Source organism: Plectropomus leopardus, chromosome 18, assembly GCF_008729295.1.
Source record: "Plectropomus leopardus isolate mb chromosome 18, YSFRI_Pleo_2.0, whole genome shotgun sequence".
NCBI lineage: Eukaryota > Metazoa > Chordata > Actinopteri > Perciformes > Serranidae > Plectropomus > Plectropomus leopardus.
In genome coordinates this window covers 6,820,139-6,844,934 of record NC_056480.1, presented here as the reverse complement: position 1 = coordinate 6,844,934, position 24,796 = coordinate 6,820,139, and the positions used below count along the sequence as shown (strand labels likewise).

The following is a 24,796-nucleotide window of genomic DNA, read 5'->3' as shown; positions in this document are numbered from 1 at the left end:
ATTTTCTAATTCACAGTGAAAGAAATGTTGATTCATACCGAGAACGCTCTATTTTGAGTGTAAATGTGATGCCATAAAAAGCATGAAAATAGAGCTTGTTTGTAAAAAAAAAAAATGACCCTTGGGCTCCCCAACATAGGCAATTCATTTATTATGTAAACTAATAAATATTATTGGGTTTTTTTTTTGTTTTGTTTTCCTTCGTTTTTTTGCAAAAGTGGCCCCCAGGCACAGCGAGTTGAGTATCTGTGCACTACACGGTGTGTACATGAAACACTACTAATAAATATGTCCTGTAGAGCTCAAGTGCTCACACTTGTGCACTGCTTTGAGTCCTCAGCAATACACTCAGCAAGTGTCAATCAAATGACTGGTTGTCAAGGAAATCAAAGGACAGACAGAGACTCCTTGTGCTATACTGTCCAAATAATACTTCACTCACTGTAAAATACAGGAATAATATGTTTCTTTTTACCCCTCTGCTCCTGCCGCTGTATGACGGCATGTTTAGTGTAGCTTGCGGTCCAGCGTCTGACCCACCGCCTGCAGACAGAGCTGTAGTTTTGTGACTCTCTTCCAACCGTCCCTTCCCCCTGAGACCCAGAGGCTGCAGCAGCAGCTGGCTTCATACATATTTCTTCCTCTCTATTTATTCATCATTTTTCTGTCCTTTTTCCCTTTAGTACTGGTCTTTTATTTTAAAGCCGGGGAGAAACCATGTTATGTTATTTCTGTGGCCATGAATCATACTGTAGAAACAGTGTCATATTTCAAACTTGTTCTAAGTTGCTCTGGATAATGGCATCAGCAAAATAATGTAAAAAAAAAAAAAAAAGGAAATAGAGTTAAATAGAGTGTGCTCCATTATTTTAAAAATAGTCGTCAGAATCACGTGAAGCAGGTAGCATCAAGATCACTTTCCAATATATTTTTGGCCAGTGTGTGATTATTGGATAAGAAACAATTGACCTCCACCGACGCTGGCATGTAGGAAGGACTGTGGAGAAGTTTGGTGAACCAGCAGGAGTGAGTGAGCAGAACATAGAAGAATACACTTTTGCAGTCGAGCCAGGATGTGATGAAGGCCGTTTTCAGCAGCACAGAAGGACAGGGCTCTATTTTCTAGTAGAAAAAGTCAGTTTTTGTGACATGATTTACATACTGTTTGAATAAGAGATGGCGTTCTTCCCACTTGATTTATTTTTGACATTTGCATGGTTTCAGGCTAAGAGGGTTTCCCATATTTTAAATTAAAAAATCATATAAGTAGATTTTAAATCTACGAATCGAATAGCTGTGGGTGATGCTGCTGTAACTGTAGTAATTTTCTTATATGTTTTGAGTGTTTTTTAAACCAGTTTGTGGATTACAGTTTTGAAGCCTTTAATTTAGGGCTGTTGTGGTGAATACATTTCCTCTGCGATGATTAATGTTGGTTTAAGAGCACCATATGAGGTATTAGTGGTATTTTGGAAATATGGATTACTTCATTTATCCTGATTTTAGTGCCATATTAACAAGAGTTATTATTTGGCTTTATTACTTGTATTGCTGCTTTTTAAATGACAAAGTTTGACACAGTTTCAAAACAAATTCACATTTTTATTGTTGAATGTCGAACACAGAAGGGCAATGAGGCACAATAAGGGGTGCAGCGTGTTTTCAGCTGCGAGGCTTTGCTTGCCTGTGGTTGCTATGATACAGAATATCTCTGGAAGTAAAAATGTCAACACAAGGTAGAGTACCTGCTCTGGCCCTTGAAAATAATGTAAAAAATCAAAAACATGAACATAGTGGTTGTAGCAGGTTCTTGCCATCCCCCGGCTTGTCAGCAGTGGGGTATTGCAATATAGTGCCTACTCGAGTTTGGCATTTTGTTTGTCATTTTCTTGTTTTTTGGAGCCAATAGTGACCATATTTAGATAAGAGTGTGGCGCTGTGGAGGTGTGACGTATTTGTTCTGACTGAGAACCCGAGGACACTGCCATGGTAACAATTTGCCAATCATGCCATTAAGAATACCCTGCTTTATCGTTTTTGACTCTTAATGTCAGATGTCTTGATGTCTTGTAGACTTGTATCTACAATCTGACTTCTTTTTGCAACCAGTAAAATTGCTCCGTAATCCTTGGAAAGAGTGCAGCTTTAAGGAACTTCTGCATTGGCTTAATTTTTCAGACCTAGAAAAACCCCCATGCATACAACAGGTTCCTCGCCAGAATTAAAGCTGAGACCTTGCAATCACAGTATATTATACGCATCTTAAAGAGGCTGTAAGGTGAGCTGTGATATAAATCAGTTACTTCATTTCCATAGATTTCCTTGTGATTCTTAATTTATTCAATCAAAGGGTGAAAATAAAGCAATGGTCTCGTACATGATACACAGCGCAATTTCATTTCACTTTAAAGTGGCAGTGATGGTTATCGGAGAAGCTTATTGCTTTGGCCATGATTACCCGTACACGGATGTGTGTGCCTGCGTCATTATTACCGAGACAGTCGCTTCTGTCATTCAGGTCTTGTTGTGCTTGATGAGGTGTGCATGAGAATGAAAAGTATTGACAGATGCCTGTTAGCGCCGTGGCGGCTAATCTATAACCTTGGTCAACCACACACTTGTGTTCACGAACGGAAACACACACATGCATGCGCACACATAGCTGGAGCACACACACTCTCACTGACACCTGACCTTTACAGGAAGCAGAGCGGAGATCAACTGACCAGAAGCTGCTGTCAGTCAGGGAGCATCCACCCTCCCAGCTGCCTCCCCTCCATCCCTCACCTCTCCACTTTCACTTAGTCGATACTCATTAAATGGTCAGTGTTTAGTGCACACCAGGAATGAGTGTAACGTAAGTGGATAAGCAGAAAGAGAGGAAACAGGGAAACACTGAGTGAAAAGCAGTTTTGTTAGTAGAGATAAATAAGAGTCACACATACAGACAAAATGGAGGGTGAGAAGAACGGAGAAACAAGTCAGGGAGGGTGAAGCTGAAGAGAGGAAGGGCTCGGGACACGATGGGGTCGAGGGGAAGCAGATTTACTTATCAGACAATACAAAACGCACACACACATATAAGCAGTCGGTGACTCGGGACGGTGCCATCTTCGTAAACACCGCTTTGATGATAGTAGTATCCTGCTGAGCCTAATGCCTCGACATGAAGAGAAAGAGCCTGCTGTGCAGTGTGTGTGTGTGTGTGTGTGTGTGTGTGTGTGTGTGTGTGTGTGTGTGTGTGGGAGACACTGGGTGGGTGTGAGAAACTCCGTGGCCTGTGTCTCTATTTATGTCTCAGTATGAGACTCCAGCTATCTGAGACATAAATAGGAAAAAAAGGATAGCAATATGAAGACATCGAATCTGTGTGTGAGCGTCGATCCTGACTACAACTTCTCTTATCACTCCGCATAGATTGGCTCCATATTGGATGTTTAATATTTAACTATATCTGTCCTCCTGGGGGATCAGGGGATTGGAAAAAGGTGGGAGGAAACAGCATGTGCACAGATGTGCGCACACACACACACACACACACACACACACACACACACACACACACACACATACACAGAAAGCTGTGCTGACTTGTACAGATATAAGTGTAATCAGTCTTTCATCAAAAAACAAGATGTGCAATCAGAAGTACTCAAATGAGATGAAAATGTATTCAGACAACACCTAGTGTCAAAATATGATGTTTCTACAGCTTGTACACATGTTCCAAAAATAACTACATAAGAAACATTTAGTCCATTAATAGAGTAGATTCGTAGTCAGTTCGTCATGTTGTAGAAATGATAAATTATTGGTGGTTCCATCTTCTTTAATCTGCATTAACTATATTTTTAGCCACTTGGAGGCCACAAAAAAACAGCTGTAAACACAACAGTGACACATTTGTCGTGCCCAGCTTGTCAGCAAACAGTTATTTACACGTGTAGCAGGCACAGAGCAACATTAGCATTCATCAGGAGTCATGTTTGGTGCTCAGCAGATAGTGTACAGTGGGTTTAGAGCTTTTCCACTGAAAACAGCTTCCTGCTGCGCCTGGAAACAATGCTGATGAGGCTGTAAAACCAAAACAATGAGCTGAAAGAAAGCTATGTTGCTTCATCGCTAAGAGCAACCCTTTTCACATGCAGTCATTTTATCCATTGTGAATAGTACAATAATGATTTCAGTAGCTTTAAAGTTACAGTCCTCCTCCTCTCAAATATGTGTATTTCTTCTTTTTATGCCCTTTAAAATGAATGATCTTGACTTTATTTACTTGTACCTGTGCAAAGTTTTACAGAGGGTGATTTCTGTGCATTTCCCTAAAATCTGAGATTCAAACACATAGTGCGCAAGGTTGGTATGCCACTAATAAGAAAGCCCATCTCTGTCTAATACACGAAAGGATGGCAGATTCAGGGTTTTTCACTTAGGGAGAGTACATCTGCTTCAGGATTTTTTTTAGACTTTTTAGTCGGGAAAATCTTGTTAAACAGAATATTCATAAATTAGTATGTATTAAACATACTTTAAAATGTGTCTGAAGGGGGAGTTTATGGATTTGCTGATTTTTACATCAGTGTAGATTGAGTATCAATGAGTTAAGACTTTTCGAACAAAAACAAATTGATTCACAGATGTCTCTTGGAAGTTGCGATTGCCATTTTCAGTATTTCCTACAGATCTACAAATTCATTAAAGGGGAACAAAGTTGCACACTATAGAGTATATTACATTCTTAGATGCATGCTTACATCATAAATCAGCTGTTTTCATTCAAATATGCTGTTTGACACAACAATAATCTACCGGTATATCTGTTTTGTAATGTAATCTAATGTAATCCACACAATGCAGATATGGGCACATTCACAGTGAGGGCTAAAAGATAACAGTGATGTAAACTTCCATCCAGCGCACATAGCTTTCATTTAAACACCTCTTTATTATGCTGTAAGTACAGGTCCATGCGTGTACAATACAGCACTTAATACTGTATGCATGCTTTCCCACATTAATATGCAGGGAGTCTGGTGCGCTACATTCTTTGCCACGCACGATATGAAATGACATGCATGCAATCACATCCACATGAATACACAGTGAGTCATTGCTATTTAGCTGGGTTTACCTACGAGCCAAACCCCAATCACAGACACAGTGACTCAGTTATTCACTCATGCACATGCAAATGCTCCGATTTTTCTTGCAGATAAGCTGAAGAGGCATTTAAAGGGCAAGTTCACCCACCCACCTAGCTTGTAGAGAATAATATAACATCTGCAGAATCTTTTATGAAAACAAAGAAATTCAGTTTACTGTCATACTATCATACCAAGAAAATGTGGACATTTTCATATTTTAGAGGCTGGAATATGCAAATTCTTGGTTTTTGCTTGAAAATGACAGTTACAAATGAATTTTCTACCGACTTCAGCTCTCATGTGGATAAAACCAGTTCTCTAACACCCCAAAAACGTAGGCGCAGACACTTCCAGTCCACTCTCGCCAAAATTGTGCTAAATGTATGCTCTTATGTCTATCTTTCAAGTGTTGGTGGTGCTTTTGGTTGTTGGCGTTGGACACTGGTAATGTGTGGCTGAGTCACTCATCAAGATTATTCTTTGAGCAAAGCAAAGAATAAATACACAAGATTATTTTACCCAAAGTTGGAGAGCCTTGGGTTTTTTTTCCATGGTTGTCTGCATAAATTGGACAATCTCCACGCCCACATCAGTTTCCAACAGGATATCAGAAAATGTAATATCCTTATTTTTACTGAGACTTGGCAAAATCCTGGACAGCGCCACACATCCAGGTGACTCTTTTCTATACGCTGATCTGACAGAGCAGAGGGAGAGTGGAAGTGTGCTTTATGGTGAACAGCGATGGGTGTGACAGCAGGAATGTGAGATGCTGTCCCAGTCCTGCCCGCCCTGCACCACAGGGGGAATAAACACCCTGAAATCTTATTGAGTTAAAGATATTTAAACAAACCATTAGGCATCCGCCCAGTACCGTGAAAGATGGAGTGAGTAAGAGGTTAGAGGACATACGAGGACACCACCGTTAACGTCAGCAATGACATCAGTTCATTTACTCAGTTTTTGCCATATTTCATTTGCAAAACAGCAGAAGCGACTGTACCCAAAACTATAGTTAAATCACTCTACAGCTGGAGACCATGGATTACCAGAACCACCTGGGATGCCATAAACACACACACACTGCAGCCAGACTGGAGACGTGCGATTATAACACAATGCACAAGTTGAAGGAGCTGACATAGTCGTATTTCAGTGGAGTTGTACCCTTTCATGTGAGAAATTAATGATAGACTGTGGTGTGATTGTGGTGAACAGTGGTGGTTGAAGTACCTGAAAGCCATGCTTGAGTAAAAATACAAATTTCTCACCAGAAAAGACTTTGGTAGAAGTCAAAGTTAGAAATTAGAATATTACTTGAGTAAAATTTTTAAAGTATCTGATATATAAAAGCACTGATGTATCAAAAGTAATTTCATGATATTCAATTTAATGAAAGTCAAAGCACAACAATATCCTGTTAATAGAAGAGGAAGCTGTCAAAATTTTGATAATTATGAAGAACATTTTTGACACCTCCTTAAAAAACTTTTCCTTCCTTCCATTCCTTTGTTCATCTGTCCGTTCCCTCCTCTCTTGTTCACTTTGTAGTCAGTAACTTAAATGCTTAGGCGAAATGTATTGAAGTAAAAGTATACATTTTATTCAGGACATGTAGTGAAGAAAAAGTAAAGGCTGATTGAAATATTTAAAAATCAAATAAAGTACAGATACTCCCAAAATATACTTATGTATGGTAACAAAGTATCATTCCTTTGTTACATTACACCACTGGAGTTGTACCTTGTATAAGTACATGTGACAATCAAAGGATTGATTGATATACACAGACACATTCACACATAGACATGGTCATTTGAACTAGTGTAATAATACAACACATCGATAAGCATACAGACATCTACACTACAGTGTTTTAACTGTTTCCTGCAGAATCTATATGACGCACGACAGCAACAAACAAGCACGCTGAAAGGCGAGAAGATAACAAGACGAGAGGGGCCGAGTGAAGAGAGTCACAGCAGGCCTGGTTGTTTGTTGTTGGAAACAAAACACTGTTAAATGATGTACTTGTTCCCTGATTTAAGTACATTCTCTCATTAAGGAACAGCAGCCAGCAGGCTGGTCGGCTAGACAGACCAACTCGTGCACATGCACACTCCATGCACGAGTTGACTCCTAGTTATACACCGTCAAACACGCACAAATGCATTATGCACGAACACACAAACAGCAGGAACAGAGAGCGAATGTGGGTCAGACTAACCAGCTCAGTCTCACTACATTTGCAACGTACAAGAGGTCCCCACTGTCTCATATTAGATGCTGTGCATGCAAACACAGAGCTCTTGCATGCACAAACATAACCAGAAAAACATTAATGTATTCTCACTCCAGTGCGCCTAAACAAAATGTATTTGCTCAAGGAGAGGTAAATATATTTACTTTTGAATGCACTCTCAGTTGCTCATTTATCTACTCCCTCGGCTCAAACACATGAATACACAGAGGACTTGTACATCCTTACAGAAGCAATCTACAAAAATCATTTACTCATGCATAACTAAATGCATGTGTTAACCTAAATCGAAATCTCAGAACAAGATTTGGACACAAAATCCCTCCGAAATACATTGTGTAAATCTCTTTAACGGTCGTGACTGATGTTTTGGCTCAGAGATTCATTTCAAATATGCTTCAACGCTCCGTGCTGGAGATTTATACTGCCGCAGATGCACACAGATCCATCCCACGCACACGTGTACATGTACAGCAGTGGCAAAGCTCTGTCAACAGGTGGAGAAATATCAGCAGAACCATAGCCAAATAAGGCCGCCTTTTAGTAAACTGATGCTAGTGTTGTGTACAGTATGTGTGTGTCCGTTTGGCGTGTTTTGACACACGCTCAAACAGGAACATCCATTCAGATCTTGAGAGTGTAGCAGTGTTAATTGACGCCAACATCAGCAATGAAATCTCCAATTTTCTCATCCAAGGAGCAAAGAGAGGCCTGCGTCTCTTGACTCGAGGAGGGTTAAATAAATGAGTAAGTGAGTGAGAAGATTAATGGCAGGCATATTTTACACTGACGTCCCTTTTCTGTAAATAAACAAGCAGAGAGTTGGATGCAGAGTTGAGGGAGAGCTGAGGAGGAAGAAGAGGAGAGAGCAGGACCTAGAGGAGGGGGTGAGGAGCAGAGTGAACTCTCCCATAAGAGCCTGTTTGTTCTCCATCTGTTTACTCCACTGTGCAGTTCTTTACCATGAGACCGTTACACCACCCGTCCGTTGCTGTTCCACTCGGCCGATGAAGGCGAGCATTGATGCAGAGGTTTCCATTTGGCTTCTTTTTCATACAGTATGAAATATGAGTGCAAAGTGGCGTAGCTCAGCGAGGGTGACGTACAGCAGCAGCCAGTGGGAGCAGCGCACTCAAAATTTCTTACTTTGGCACCAGTTCAAACCTCCTTGTCTACAACACAAATCAATAGAGAACAGAGATTAGAGCATATTTACTCATGAGCTCAGTGATGGATATATTTTCCATTATACAGTAGCTATCTGTAGCCGTGCCAACGTGTCAGAAAAGGAGGGAGGGGGGACTTGGAAGATTTATTACTGCGCATAATCAGAGCTATTATGACTAAATATCAAAAATGGAAAGCCACAAAAGTCCTGGTTTATTTTATGTGTGACAGATGTTAAATATCATTTATCAAAAGAGTTGTGTGCCACCTAAGAGGCAGGCTGTTTATTTGATCTGTTGCTATCGTTTAGTTATCGCAGGAGTTCGGGGCTGGGGCTTTTCTGCTGCCATCTTCCACACATCAGTATATTGATTGTTGACATTTCAGTGGATGCTGCTCAATTTTTCTTGAAACTTCTCCTTCTTTTTTTTCCTCCTCTTTCTGCTTTTTTTTCTTCTCCTTCTTCAACAAACTCTCTTCTGCTGTATTGCTTTTTTAACTGGGTTCAGACACACCACCCGATGATTATTTGTTTTAAAAAAAAAAGAAATGACAGGTATTTCCATTCTCACAGAAAACTTGCATCTATGTTTTAACCTATAGTTTTGGGCTCACTGTTGGCAGCAATTTCTTATATCTTGGGTCAAGGGAGTAGGTTTTGTATTACCATTTGGGGGGGCAGGTATGAAACGGGGAGTCTGGGGACCTCTGGCAGAAAATATCTTTGTCAACCATTCAATTTCCTGCATTTTGGTGAAATTTCATGCATCAATTTGTGCCTTTTCTTCGTCATGTTATGGTGCAAATGTCTCGAGGTCATGGATGTATTAAAAAGATATGGATACAGCACAGTGGCGGGGCCCAGTTCATTCCTTCCCCCCAGTATGAGAGCACACACATCTTCCGCATTACTAGGCCCACGAGGCCTGCGCACTAGCAACTTACGGTGGTCGAGCATGACCAAGTGTACCCGAGCGGGTAACTTTGGCTCTTAAATCTACGCCTCTAGAGCTGACTAAACACATATGACATATGTATTCAGAGACATATCAGAGAGTTTAATGAGAAAATATATCTTTACAGTCAGAGGAGGTTGGTGTTAACTAAGACTACTAAGTCAAGACGATGATGAGATGGAACCCACTTCATTTCACACAAACTGTGACTAAATCAACATGTTATGAATTTAAAGATTTAAAGAATTTATATTGTAGTTATATTGTAAATAAAAAAAGACGAGTCCAAAATGTAGTTTGAAAAATGAAAACTGTACTTAAATCTTTTTGATTTTGACAAAAAGAGGAGATGAAATATTATAGACCTTTTTTTGTCAGTACTCGGTTGTAGCTCTTACTGTGGTTTGAAAGCACAGGACTCACTCTCACTCCAGAGCTAACCTCCGTCACTCCACTCAGCAGCCAGGAAACAAGACTCAGACAAGACCGAATAAAAAAGTAAAATTAGCACAAGATCAGGTCACATTTCACTCTGCTTCTAGTACATATTTCCGTGCACTTCAAGTGTACTTGAACATAACTATCGTGTTGAGTCAATTTTTTAGCTCTTCAGAAGAACTTGAGAGATTCATCTTAAACTTTAACCCTGTACCTGCTTTTAATAACAACTATGCCTCAAGATCTTTTTGCTGTATTCTGTTGAGTCCTGTTTTCTTTTTGCTGAGTGTAGACTTTTGAATATAAGACTGTTGTTCCACCGTTACATCGGCTGTGCTGTTTTTCCTGTTATAATGAAATTACATGTATAACTAAATGTTTTGTAATTGTTCTTCTCTTTCTCTAGGTTTGATTACCAGGAGCTCCTCCACAACTCCACTTTCTGTTTGGTGCCTCGAGGTCGACGCCTGGGCTCCTTTCGCTTCCTGGAGTCGCTACAGGTAATTATATATTATTCAATGTGATAAACACCACCAGCAATATTCATTACTGACGTCTGGTTAGCCTTGTTATCATGCTGTGCACCTGCACTCCTCAATGTTTGAGGCCCTGTAAATCTATCAGCTTCTTACCACATTTCTGCTTCCACTGTCAGTGTGAATAAGTTTAGTTTGTGTCTGCCACCGAAATAATGGCTCAACGTTTGAGAGTCCAGCACATAAATCAACCACCTCATTTGCACATATATAATATTATTGTGCACACTCAATATTTAAACAAAGTGTAAAGGGGCTATATCAGGACAATTTAATTAAAAATCAAAAATACATAACTGAAAAACTAATGAATTTAAAAAAATCTATTTTTAATCAGTTTTTTTAATCAAAAATACATAACTAAGAAATTAATAAAAAAATAGAAAATATATATTTTCCTCTCACCTGTAGCACTGTTATCAATCCAGATTGTTTTGGTGTGAGTGTTAGAGCTTTATCGGCCTTCTCTCCAATACAGTGGAACTAGATGAAACTCAGTTTGTGGTGCTCAAAGTGCCAAAACATAAATTTGAAAATCTCTTTACAGACATCATGACTTCCACCTTGTAGACAGCAGCTACATTTAGGAACTATCATCGGCCAACTGTATCACTGCTATGAAGGAAGTGATCATCTCCTGCTAGCTCACATAGCACCGCTGTGTTAGCTTATGTTACAGCCATAGACTGTGTATTTAAAGATAGACGAGGGTCAGAGTCTGCGCAGTAACGAGTCCCTGCCTTCTGACCAGTCGCCAGCAGCACTGCTAAATGCGAGCACACTGACGGGCACACACAGCTGTCAATTATGTCATCAAATCCCACTTTTATAGCAACAAATAACTGATTAGGACCAAACTTACCTGAAGAACGATCATTTGAACAAAAACCAGGGTGATGAGAACGACCTCAAGGGACAAAAAACGACTTTTTCTTTGAGTTTGGCCCTTCCCACATGGAGGCTGCTGGGTTTGTGATTTATACGGCTGTCACCGGGGGGGGGGTCAAGATGTTTTGGCCTCACTTTGGGGGAATTGTCATGTCGTCCATCGTTATATACAGCTCAGGTGAGGAGGACACCATTAATAATTACATCTCCTGCTGTCACAATCACGAGCCTCTCGTCCATGAGTAGATTCACGCTTCCCTTCACATGGTGTGTAGTTTGGTAGAAAGAGAGTAGTTCCTACATGAAACTGCTCAGAACACAGTCTGTGGATTATCTTGACTAACCCCACCGTGATTTAAGTAAAGAGAAACTGTTGTTCAGATTTACAAATGCTCTTTTCGGTGCTTTGAGCTCCACATGCAGTAAGTTCAATTATAGAGAGGAAGACATCTGTACTCGGCAACTCACATCAAAACTATGTAGACTGATAAATAGTGCTACAGGTAAGAGGAAAAACATGAATTTTTTAAGGTGATATTAACTGTCCTTTTAAGTTGCAAAAGCCTGACTAGCGCTTCCAAAGACTGCACATAAAAATTGATGTTATATAATACTGTGTGTTTGAAAGTGTAAATCATTCATTTCCACACAAGCATACAGTGTCAAATACAGTAACATAACACTGACAAGTGATGTTGATTTATATTCGTTGTAAAACTGAGTTCCTGTCTGAGCACTTCACGACTCTCTGGTTTCTCTGCAGTCCACATAAACAAACAGCCGAAATCTCCACATACTACATGCCAACACAGCAATCATCTTAACAACATTAGCTGCAGCATTTTCCTCTGCTTAACACTGTTAGCGACCAAATTACATGTTTCCAGGAAACAGCTCTGATTCAATGAGCTCGTATACAGTTCGGTCAACAAGGAAGTGCAGAGGATGCAGAATGTTTATGTTCCAGAGCCGCGGTTTATGTGGTCTTTTGGTTATCAACACCTTAATGGTCACATCTGCAAGTGGTTTCCCCCAGACCATTGTGTCGTGTTGAGTGCACATCTAACCATAAAGGCTTTATTTGCTATTTGCTCGGCCTTTTAAAGTAAAATGGGTCCATTAACACACACACACACACTCACACAAACACTGGATTCGCTTAAGTCCATCAGTGAAAATGTGCAAGTACACAAACAATGAAGAAACCACAAAGGCAGCAGAGCGAAAGGACAGTTTAAACCGGCCCGTCTGTTGTAGCTCTCTCGCTGCCACCCAAGTCGACAGTCTCACACCAGTGCAGGAAGCAGTAGTGGCTGTTTTTAGATTTGCCGTACACTGAACTCTCTGGCTGCTACAATGTTCCCTGGCCGCACTGCTCTCCAGTGTGTGTGTGTGTGTGTGTGTGTGTGTGTGTGTGTGTGTGTGAATGGTCCGGAAGCATCCGTAGGAGTGGCAGCCTGCCCCACCGCTGATGTCTGCTGAATGGACAAATCCACACACACAACCCACTTGGCTTGGCAGCAGGCAGCAGTCATGGTCCCTTTCTCCTCCTGTCTTCTTTCTTTGTCCTCTCTTTCTCTCTCCTCTCTGCCGTCCTCTCCCTCTTTTCCGTTCGAGGCACTTTTCGAGATTTTTCAGTTGTGTATTTTTTTTAATTTGGTGCCAGGCGAACCCACAAAAGAACTGGCAATTACCAGTACCAGTGTGGTAGGAAACTTGCTGCCAGCTTTCCACACAGACACACATTTGCACACACACGTTTACTCAAACTCCCCCTTTCTCTATCTCCCAATGCAAACAAACCAAAAACAACTACACAGCACACACAGGCGTTCTTATTACCCTACCTTCAGGCACGGAGGGCTTTAAATGTTTGAAACTCACCCTCAGAGTGCCTCATCTCTCGGGGAGAAGACTCAGGCGAGCCTTGGGCTGCATTTCAAATTTAGAGGCCTTGGATTATCACTCTGGGAGTCTTTGCGTGACCTCGTTGTAACCTGCGGCTCATTCTGACACATACACACACACATACAGGCCTGCCTATTTGTTCAAGTGTCCTTCAGCAGGTTTATTCTCGGATGAAATGCAGGAGCGTGGAAGCCCCGGTGGGCCACAGAGAGTGTTTGATCTCCACCAATTTCTGCTGCCGCTGCTGCTGTTCTCTGGTGATTTAATTAAAAAAAAAAGTGAAGAAAAAAATAACTCTGACCTATCAACAGTCCAGACCACAGTGAGTAGCAAAAGGAAGAGAGTAGGGATGGGATGAGAGTGCAGTGGAGAGAAATGGAAAAAAAGGAGTACAGAGAGAGAAACCGAGAGTGAGAAGGGGGAGACCAAAGGAGGGCTTGGAAAGCAAAAAAAAAAAAAGTGGAACAACATCAAAAACCTGTCAGCGAGCGAGGGGATAAGGCAACATCAAAAATCGACTTTAATAAAGCATGATGCCTCCACGTGCAACCGGTTCCTTCTTCTTCTCCTCCCAACCCCTCATCTCCTCTCTTTTACTTTACCTCCCTCCCTGCATATGTCCCCTCAGTGGTTGTACCCAATTAGCACACAAAGCGTCAGCCACATCTGTGTTTGCATGTGTATGAGTGACAGTCTTTAACAAACCTCTAGGGCTTCCTGGGAAAGGAGAGATACCAGCTATTACTCATTTCAGCCACCATATAGGAGTCCCACACACACATTCAGCTGCTCATACATTTGCACACAAGGGTATTGATCACATTGCCTGGGATATCGCAGTGCCAAGCAGCTGGGACTGAACTCATACAGATTGTATTATACTCATGCAGCTGTAGTTTGTCATGTTATGCTGTTTACTGCCAAAGACGAGCTGGCGGTTATCGAGAAGCCCAGAAACACTGCAGCTGATCACAGTTAAAGGAATATATGGAATTGTTTAGTTTGTTCTGCATGTTATTGGATTATCTGCTTCACTGTCTCTTTAAGACTCCCTAAATTTTACATGTGTGTCCAGGCGGCGTGCATCCCAGTGCTGCTGAGTAACGGTTGGGAGCTGCCGTTCTCTGATGTCATACAGTGGAACCAGGCGGTCATTGAGGGCGATGAGCGATTACTACTACAGGTAACACACAGGGGTCTTGCTCACGCTTATTTACAGGTGCACAGTAAGACAGACACACAGTGAGGATATCCTAATGGCCGGATTTGCCTTTAGGATATCTAGAGGTTAATTTATTAAAGAGAGGACAAGCAGGTTTTATTTCGGCACGCATCCAAACGTTGTGTTTCATTTGTTTTACAATAAATTAGGTCATCTTGAATTGAGAAAACCCCTCGAAATGCTTCTAGAAATGCAAAGAATTTCACAGAAAATGCAAATGAGCTGCTGACCCTGCAACCAAGTACCTAAAGTGAATTTAAAGAATCAATAAGTAATCATCATTCAGCCGTGTTTTTCAGTGGTTCAGTCTCACATGCATCTAACAAAACAGATTAGCCTCTATCTCCAACCAATACAATGTCCTCTTCACTAGACAGACTTCAAGTTTCACTCGCCCTACATGCCTGTAACTGTGACATGAAGCATATTTTATAAGCTTCAAGACATTTTATTCCTTTGTTTTATGCATAACTATAGTTATTACAGTGATACTGCCCTGAGCGCTGCCAAAACACAGATGACCTAAACTCATCGCTGTGCCTGAATGCATCCTGTGGAGCAGCTTACTCAGAGGTTGCATTATGCTCTCTTGTTTCCGTCACAACGTATCATTTTAACTGACATTTTTTAAAGTTACATTATTCAGGATTTTCCACAAAATAATGTATAGACGCATACATAAGTAATCATCACCCACTCTCAGTGTATGTGATGTATTCTGCAGAGACTCTGCCCTCTGTCTGCATTTTCTTATTTTATTCGTATTTTTTGTGTTCACAACATTTACAGATGTGTACCCCCACAGTGCTCAGGTGAGATCAGAGCTGTATAAAAAAAGTAGTGACCAGGTGCCAGACCATAAGCAGCACGAATCCAAGAGACACAGCGGCTACAAAAAATCACAAATGTAGAGAAGTGAAACGCCAAACCAGAGTGAAATCTGGGAATGGCTTTTACTTTGACTGTCTCTGGCGAGCGTCTTTACAAATAGTAACCGACAATCCTGCATACCGTTTACTGTGATCTGAAAAATATTTTATATTCTTTATATAAGTTATTTTCTTCTATTTAATGCATGTCACTACAGTCATTACAGTGATACAGCCCTGAGAGCAGACAAAACACTGATTACCTACACCCAAGTCAATGTAGACTCTGACTCATCTATTAATAATTAATACACAAAAGAAGGTTATAGATTACACATTTATAAGGGCATGGAGATAAATGATTAACAGAAACATCTAGCATGATGTCATTTTTAATGTTAACACTAAAAGAAGCACGTGAATGTTTTGGTTTTTTTGCCGTATCAATTCTCTTTTTCACCTTTTTTATCAACGCCATCCCAATTATTCAGCTTTTTAAAGAAATGCAGACACTTAGCTGCCATGAAATTTTTCAATGATAGGTAGCGCAATAGCCCACCTGTGCAATGGCTAAAGCCAGCTAGGCACAAATTCATGAGTGTGAAATAAGACGTTAGCCTATACCAATTTAAAATTCACTAACTAAACTACGGTCTCAAAACGCAAACAGCCTTCAAATGTTTCTGTCATTGTTAAAAATATTCACTCAGTGATGGAAAATCTTCCATTAGCATGACCTCTACATTGACTATGCAAGCAAAGTCAAGAGTTTTATAGCTGTTAAAGTACGGTGAGTAGCAACTTTTAAAAATTTTGTACATTTTTTAATCTAATCTTAATTTTTTTTTGTTGAACAATCAAAATAAACAAAGACAAATGTATGGATTTTTAAGGGAAAAACCAAAACTAATAATAATTACTGCTAATTGGCAAACATTGGTTACATTCCAACACAGGGGTCATACAGATGTGAAGTAGGAAGGGTGGCAGGTCCTCTGCCTGAAAATATTTAACATCAAACATTTCATTTCCTGCATTCTGGTGAAAATTCATGCACCAATTTGTGCTTTTCCTGCATCAATTTATGGTGCAATCGGTGCACCCCCCCAAAATTACACCAGTGTTAATGGGATAATTTTACTCTAAATTAAGGTAATTGTGTTTTTCTTTCATCTTCGTAGAGGTTTGATCTCAAATGTGCGCACAGTCAAAGCGATACATCCACTATGAAGGGCTACAAAGCAGGTAGAAAGAGTTAAAGTGAATTAGATGTGTACTTACAAAAATAATTCTTAACTTTGTTAAAACTGCTTAATGACAGATATGAGCAATGAGTGACAGACACTAGCCCAGATGTGGCTTCATCGCTTTGGCTCTCGATAACCTGTATCAAACGGTGTGGTTTCAGGTTGGAGCCCTCTCAGATTAAACACACATAGAGACCTTAATCCAGCTTCAGTTCAACAGCACTCACTCACTCCTCCTCTGTGTCTCTGCACAAATAAACACAATGAGCAAAGCCGGCTCACCCTCAGCTACAACCTTTATCTCTCCCTCACACAGAGTACATCGTGTCTCTTCTGCATTGATCTCGACCCATAGAGGACATGAATCGGCATTCAGCTAATGAACACCAACGAACAAGCCCCCGAGAGCTCCAAGCAGGGGAGACATTTTCAAATTAGGGCCGAATTGCACTGAACGAGCTGACCTCATCAGTGGCATTTCTGCATACCTGCAAAACTCTATAATATGCTCACAAATTTTCAAACTAGCTATGATCTGAGGTTAAGGAGTGTGCGATTTTCGCAGAGGAGGCTGAGTGGGGGCAGACACTTGAGACAACCTGACGACGACGCTATAGCGAGGCTGTCCTTCAGATGTACTTTGGGAAAGAAAGGGAGAACGTTCAGGATGGGGAGAAAGTGGGAGCAAGGTGAAGTAGTGGAATGTGGAGGAAGGTGTGCGAAGAGAAACCGAGAGACCAAGGACAAGAATTTAAGAAAAATAAGAGAGAAAAAGAGATTTATCGGCCTCTCAGCTTCTTTAACCGGCGCTCATTAGAAAATGTTAGCTGTGTGAAGACAAAAGGGTTTAAAGGAGTCAACCGTTCCCACTTTTCTCAGTTCAACATGGCTCTCTTCCACTTTGATTGAGCCGCTGAGCTTAACTCTCTAAGTGATTAAATCAATTTTGGTGATTCACTTGAAACCCCCGAATGTGGTCCTTACTAATTAAGGTCCAATTATCTGAACAACAGACCCCAAATCAGCTCTGTGTCAAATGTGTTTTTTTTAGGGGGGCAGATTAGGCAAGCACTCGATTACGTTCTGATCACTTAAATGCTTTTTCCTCCTTTTTCTCTTTTCTAGTCTATTTTAGGAGACACGGCTTACTTTAAAAAAAACAAAGTAAAGCTCTTTGTGGCTGTTATTCTCTGTACTTTTAATTCTGTCCACTGTCTGGATGTTTTACTTTTTTCATCTTTTGTTTTCAGGTGCCATCCACAGTGAGAGCAGTAGGGAATGAGAGAGTCCTGGCCCTCCGACAGAGGACTCAGATGCTGTGGGAAGCCTACTTTTCCTCAGTGGACAAGATAGTCCTCACCACACTGGAGGTTAGACTCAGCTTTAACACACAAAGGTCCCAATTCTTTGGGAAGTATGTGGCTGTAGAAACTTTATTGACACAGTGACAACTCGCAGTGTTAGTTATCAAACTGCTATAGCTGGTGAGTCAAACTATAAGCAGATTGGAACATGCTTGTACTATGTTTTCTGTACTGTGCTGTGTCTCATCTCTGGCATTTAATATTAGTCATCGAAGAAGGTGACGAAAAGACACTGAGCTGATAAATCTGCCACCAGTTAGCTCAGTCTGTTACTAACAGGACAGTAAGTTGGCACAGTTTATTCCAAAGACATATCAGCAGCCAAGTTGGAAATAATATTCCCACTGGCCTCCTACTTGTAGTTTCAATTGGCGGTATCAGAGATTTCTGACAGCTACAGTATTTCCCATTTGGTATAGAAGAGCCAGCAAATGTGGCAGAATGGCTCCAATGTCGCTACTGCACTGTCAAGATAGCTTGCTGTTGGTCAAAAGTCCACCTGTCAATGTTAACCAAAACTGACTCATTACAAAAATATTCATTGCAATTAATTTTTGCTTCAAAATCTAGGGATATTAAATGCTGGTGTTATTATGCTTCACCCCACCAAACGATAATTTCCATATGCTTACTTGCTACATTGAGTTTGTGAAGAAAACTCTTTTCTTTTGCATGCTTCAGCAGCGAATGAAGAATCAAAACTGGAAAAAAAAATCTTGATATATTGAAGTCACAGGCGACCACTTTTACTTTTTAACTCTCACACAACTCGTGCAGCGTAATCCAAGTCTCATTCACTGGAGAGAGCATAGACACCTGTCTGTGAGGAAATACTGAGCATATATATTATATATTATTATACTGCACAAGTTGTGTGAGGGTTTTTAAACAGATGTTTTGATACCGTTTATGCTGTTGTCAAACGCGGACCCCTATGACTTCACTTCATCAAGACTTTTCTCCTGTTTTTGGAGGCATGCGGGAAAAAAAAACAATTCACAGTAACACAGGGTAACTAATACTTATACTGATATACAAGCGGCCATTCGGGGAATGCAGAATTCCTTTTAATCTAATAATACCATCAAATCTTAACTTTGACCCCCCCTTGTGCCACCACTAGGACTGCTGTCTCCATTTCCCACAAATACTTTGGGATAATGTTGTTTTTGGCATCCGAGTATCGAAAAGAAACCTGATTGAAATGTTGTATAGCTCTGAATACTTTTCCCTTCTGCTACCATACAATTCTGCTCAGGAATGTGCAGCAACATCCAGTGAAAACATCTACAAAAAGAAGCTGTAAACACAGGTTTTCTGTTGAGCACAGCCATAGTTGCTACCTCTCTGCGGTTTACTGCCCGTGTGCTGTCATCAGTCCTCTTTCAGAAAGGCTTTTCACATTTGAATCAAACCACCCTTCTATCATTATGATTATGGGGTTGGACCTTGGCCCTGCTCTACATTTCTGCTCTTTTACTATCTAAGCTCTATGTTGAACTGCAGGTCTGTAGGGAGCATTTCAAAGCAGTCCACATCCGATCTGCCTGAAGTCTAACAGAAATCCCCTAATATATAGAAATGATATATCATTACCTTGCAAATATCAGTCTCAACCTGCCAGTTTCTGCCTCACTGCTCGCTATTATCAGACTGCAAGAAATCATCCTTTTTCACCGCTACAGGTCAGGTTAAAAAAAAGTTTCATCTTTGAAGGAGTCGTTACAACATAAAAAAGAAATAGAAAGCAGCTTGGGTTATTTTCCCTTATTTTTACAGCTCTAGCATCCAGTCTTGCTCATACATGCATCTCTCTCTGTCCGTCTTTTGTTTTTACCTTTCTGTCTTTGAAAAAGAGAAGAAATGTACTTCAAAGGTGCTCCAGCTAAGAGAATGTCATCTGAAGGTTAGCCCAAGGGTTAGACAACGCATGAAAAGGAATAAAAACCTCCTTGTGTGAGCAGTTTTTTGCACACACACTGCCAGCATCAATTTTAGTGCTTGAAAAATGTGGGGAAACAACAGAATTAACCCCTCTGAAATCTGAAGAAATCACACAGAGCGGTAGGCTGTGCACTCTGATGATCTTAAAGGCAAGTCTGGCAGCCCCCTAGTGTATTTGCTGCTGGGGATTTATGCTAGAGATAATAAAGGAGAGGTTCTGGAGGTTGGTGATAAGCTGCTTATATACATACAGCATGCAGAGGGGAACCTCTCCCCATGGGAGACAGCTGTGCAGTCAGCCTGAGGTCAGTGAGGCAGAGGGCTTCAGCAGCGTGGATGCTGCTGTTGCTGCGTGGACACCTCCTGTTGGTGCAAAATGGGAAGTGCACGGAGCATTTCATTTGGGATTGCTGTAATATGCAAACACAAGTGTGTCAGGTCTCAAATTGCAGTTTACATTAAGCTCCAAGACTCTCATCCAGCGGCTTAGAGGGGAGAAGTGAATGTGGTGCAGGCTTATACTAGATGAGCACAACAGCCACTTAACAACACAAACATGTTCTCTCTGCTTCTCACATGCAAGCCTCATCCAACGTTTTTTTTTTCCTCCACAGATCATTAAGGACCGCGTGTTCTCTCACATATCGAGGAACAAGTACATGTGGAACTCCCTGCCAGGAGGCCTGCTGGTCCTGCCAGAGTACTCCACTCACCTCGCACATTTCCCCTTCTACTACCTGGGATTAGGTAAACAAACACAACTTAATTTAAATGAGTCTGCACAACATGCAAATCCTGATTGCACATGGAGGATGTTGATGAGACTATTATGCAAGAACTGTGGAGGAAGAGAGATGAGCAATCAACACTCAACCAGCAAATCATAATCAAATATTTAGTCCTCATCTCTATTAGTTTTCATTTTGCAATCATGCTAAAAGACTATGCTACAAATGAAGGTTTGTTATTCCAGGGTCCCTACACATGTTTTTACCAATGACTTTTCAAAACTTTTCTATAATATTTTACTCTATTTCTATGACTGCATTTAAGTAGTTTAAAATGGATAGGCCTTTAAAGATGCATTATGTAACACTCACTTCCCGGGCATCTGCGGATTAGCAAACTACTAGCACTTGCTCACTAGATTTACAATGATTAATCAATTATTTGTCAACTAATGCTTTAATCACCAACTAATTTGAGAACCCATTAATCAGAATTCTGTGATTCAAGCTTCTTAAATATTTTCTGGTTTCTTTACTCCACTGTGACAGTAAACTGAAAATTTAATAACAAGACATTTTAGGATGTCATCTTAGGCTTTGGGAAACACTGAACGACAATTTTTACCATTTTCTTACATTTTATAGACCAAACAATCAATTAGTTGCAAAAATAATCATCAGATTAATCATTAGTTGCAGCCCTATTGCTAACTTTGCTCACTTGTGATATGCTTGAATTATAATTCTGACAAGTTTGTATTGCTTTATTCCTTACATGCATGTTTTTTACAAACATGTATAGATGCTGGATTTATCATATTTGATTGAATCACCGTATATTGATAGGCTCAGTGTTGTATTTAAATAGCCAACCTGTTAACAGCCAACTGTTTGATCTTCGGGCTGAGATTTAGTTGGAGACGACAGTCCGGTGTTGTTATACTGTATGACTGTGCTGCAGCAGCCTCCCACTCGAGCTAATGTTAGCTATCCATCAGCTGTAACTGTCATTGGCATCATTTAGTGATTTACCACACTGACAGTTAATATTCAGTATCTTCTGTGCCTCAGATCCCAGCGTGAAAGCTGGTAAATTCTCTCTAGACATGTATTAGGATTGCCAAAACAATATATATTCAAAACTTTTCCAAAACATCCTGTTAATCCAAACAGTATTCAGCCCTGGGAAAGGTTTTTCTGATTTTGTAACTTTTTGAAGAATTTCATAATTGTGGCAATCCTATTTAATTTTCCACTTCATTTAGAGCCACTCAGTGTACATTTTTGACGTTTTTCAGCCAACTCCAGCAAGGTTTGTACAGAAATTCGAAATCAAGGTACTTTTTTCAGCACTCATTTTATTTTCCCCACAACCATCTATTGAGAATTGTGCAAATTTGTCAATGGAGCAGCCATGTTACCAGGATCTAGTGTAGACTTATAACTAATAACTGGCTTAATAATTTAGTTTCATAAAAAAAAGAATAATTCTGTTCTCCTCTCTATTATATTGAAGTACATTTTCATGGAGCAAGTTTAAAAATGTCTGTTTTTTTTAAGGTTTTCTAGGCCTGAAATTACTGAGTGAAATTTAAGTACTTCAAGCACCTCAGGCACCCTGTTACTTAAATTTTTGTTTGTAAAAAATAGAGACAATCCTGATTAAATTTGATGCAATCTATATTGCCCCTTTTCTACCAAAATGTACGCATGTATTCAGATTCAAACACTGAAAAACCCACAAAAATAGGCGATAGTGTATGGAGCGTGGAGGCCAGTGAAATAATTGGTGATAACCTTTTTTAAATATCTGTCACTTATTCTGTCTCTCTCTCAAACTCAGGGTGTGTAGGAGCGTGTCCGCCCAGGTGATATGTTTCCATCGCTGCCAATCGGAGTTGGCGCCGATAAATACCTACGACTACTGCAGAGTCATTTGTCCCAAGAATTAATGCCATTGTAACTTTGCTCACTAAAGACAGAGTGTACATTAGTGGGTTTCTAGTCCAGTGGAAATGGGGCTTTGGATGCTTTTAGCAGCATCCGTCAATGTCGTTTCTTGATACCACCAGTGGGCAGCGCCAGAAATATGAATTTCCACAAACTACATAAGTCGTTTTAAATTGTTTTTATGATCCTTGATGGACAGATACAGATCATTTTATGTTTTTCTCATAACCAAGAACACCTAATAAATAAAAATAATAATAAACACGTAATGAACTCTCTTTTACCCTCATATTTTTTTTTCTTTGACCTTGTCCAGGGGTCAGTCCGGGTCAAGAGTTTACTGCTGTCATCCATGCTGTTTCCCCACTGATCTCCCAGTCTCAGCCAATCATGAAGCTGATTCAGGTGGTCTCCAAGTCAAAATACTGCTCACAGGTAAAGAATAAAATATTTTATTTATTTATTTATTTATATAGAGAGTTTAATTGATAGGGACAATGCAAATCGACATAGTACAACTTCAGCCTGTTAAGAACAAGCTGTAGTAACTGATGTTTCACACACAGAGATTATAGCTATTGCTAGTTTCCAACTCCTGTCCCTAATTAAGTAAAGAAAAAGAAAAAAAAGGTTATCGAGGTTACATACAATAACAGTTATGGTTAAAAAAAGAAGACAAAAAAGTATCAACATTTACATCAAGGTTACATAGAATTACAACATACAGGTACAGTAAAAAGGACAAAAGCACACAAAACGAAGATATCAAGGTTATTTAGCCACAAATTTAAAAAAAGCATACTATTGCCAAACCCATCAATTGATTGATGTCAGCAGCTAGTTCTGATCACTTTAATGCGTCTTAATCTTTTCCCCTGCCGCTCCAGATCATCATTCTCTGGAACAGCGAGAAGCCGCCACCCAGTCGGAGCAAATGGCCTCCCATGCCCGTCCCCCTCACTGTGACAGACGGCAGGAGGAAGGTGAGAGCCAGAGCCCCTCACCGCTCACACTAAAGCTGGCTCTGACGCCTGAGTGACAGCATGACAAACTGTCAGCCGCTCAGTCTGTTTATGTATCTCTTTCTCTCACTCTCTATCTCCGTTACTCCGCTCCTTCTCCTTGATGTCTATTTTTCTCTGTCTTTCTTCCTATCCATGTACATCTGACATGTCCACCGATCCGTGTGGCGTTCGGTTTCATAAATGTCACTCAGCATTTTCATCTCCATTTCAACCTCTGTCTTTTTTTTTCTTTTTTTTTTTACTTACTCCCAGGGCAAAATCTATAAAGATCCACTCATCTCAGTCACTCCACATGATCTAATGTAACATGATCATCTCTCACTCATTCTCATCATCTCTCCAAGCACAGGCCAGACAACACGCACCCTACAGTACGACCGTTAACTACTGTATTTCTCTCTCAGACCACCAGTCGGTTCCTACCTCACGTTGCCATAGAGACAGAAGCAGTGCTGAGTCTGGACGAGGATACAGTGCTGCTGACCAGTGAGGTGTGTGTGTGTTAGTAATAAACACACAGCAGAACTGCACACACATATGAAAAATCGATATTTCTGAAAAAGCACAACAGTATATAAGTGCTCCGTGTGTATTCGTAGGTGAACTTTGCCTTCTTGGTGTGGCGGAGCTTCCCTGAACGGATTGTGGGCTACCCTCCCAGGAGCCACTTCTGGGATCCCCTGAAGCGTGCCTGGGGCTACACCTCTAAATGGACCAATGACTACTCCATCGTCCTGACTGGAGCTGCCTTCTACCACAGGTACACCAACACACTGTAGCAAAGTATGGAGAAAAGGCCATTTAGAGCGTGTTTTTTTCTTATTTTGCCGTTTATTTTTTTTCATTATTATCTGAGAGGACCAGTGTGTGAGATTTAGAGGGATTTAGTGGCATCTAGCTGTGAGGATTGCAGATTTTAACCAGCTGAAATTTCTCCCAGTTAGTATTTTTTCAGTGTTCTTTGTCCAGGAGGTTTTTACCGGGGGCTGAATTATTTATTTAGCCAATCAGTAAACAGAGTCCTGTGACTCCTGTAACATGTTGATCTACGCTGCAAAGAATTTCATGTTTGATGCTTTTATTCTATGCAGACATTACGCAGATAATTGATGAACTTATATAACATAAGTAACGACATAATCATTTGATT

At 40.5% G+C, this 24,796-nt stretch overlaps 1 protein-coding gene across 3 annotated transcripts in view; it reads left to right on the top strand.

The window, feature by feature from the left end:
* The window catches only part of LOC121958038 (exostosin-1c), a 104,107-nt gene extending 79,654 nt beyond the window's left edge, over window positions 1–24,453 (top strand). For all 3 annotated transcript variants that reach the window (XM_042506887.1, XM_042506885.1, XM_042506886.1), the window contains exons 3-10: window positions 10,372–10,465; window positions 14,373–14,480; window positions 17,886–18,005; window positions 20,558–20,690; window positions 22,938–23,056; window positions 23,509–23,604; window positions 24,051–24,137; window positions 24,246–24,453. In XM_042506887.1, the coding sequence (XP_042362821.1) occupies window positions 10,372–10,465; window positions 14,373–14,480; window positions 17,886–18,005; window positions 20,558–20,690; window positions 22,938–23,056; window positions 23,509–23,604; window positions 24,051–24,137; window positions 24,246–24,425 (937 nt within the window). In that variant the 3' untranslated portion in view covers window positions 24,426–24,453. The remainder of the gene's footprint in view (window positions 1–10,371; window positions 10,466–14,372; window positions 14,481–17,885; window positions 18,006–20,557; window positions 20,691–22,937; window positions 23,057–23,508; window positions 23,605–24,050; window positions 24,138–24,245) is intronic.
* The last annotated feature ends 343 nt before the right edge of the window (window positions 24,454–24,796 follow it).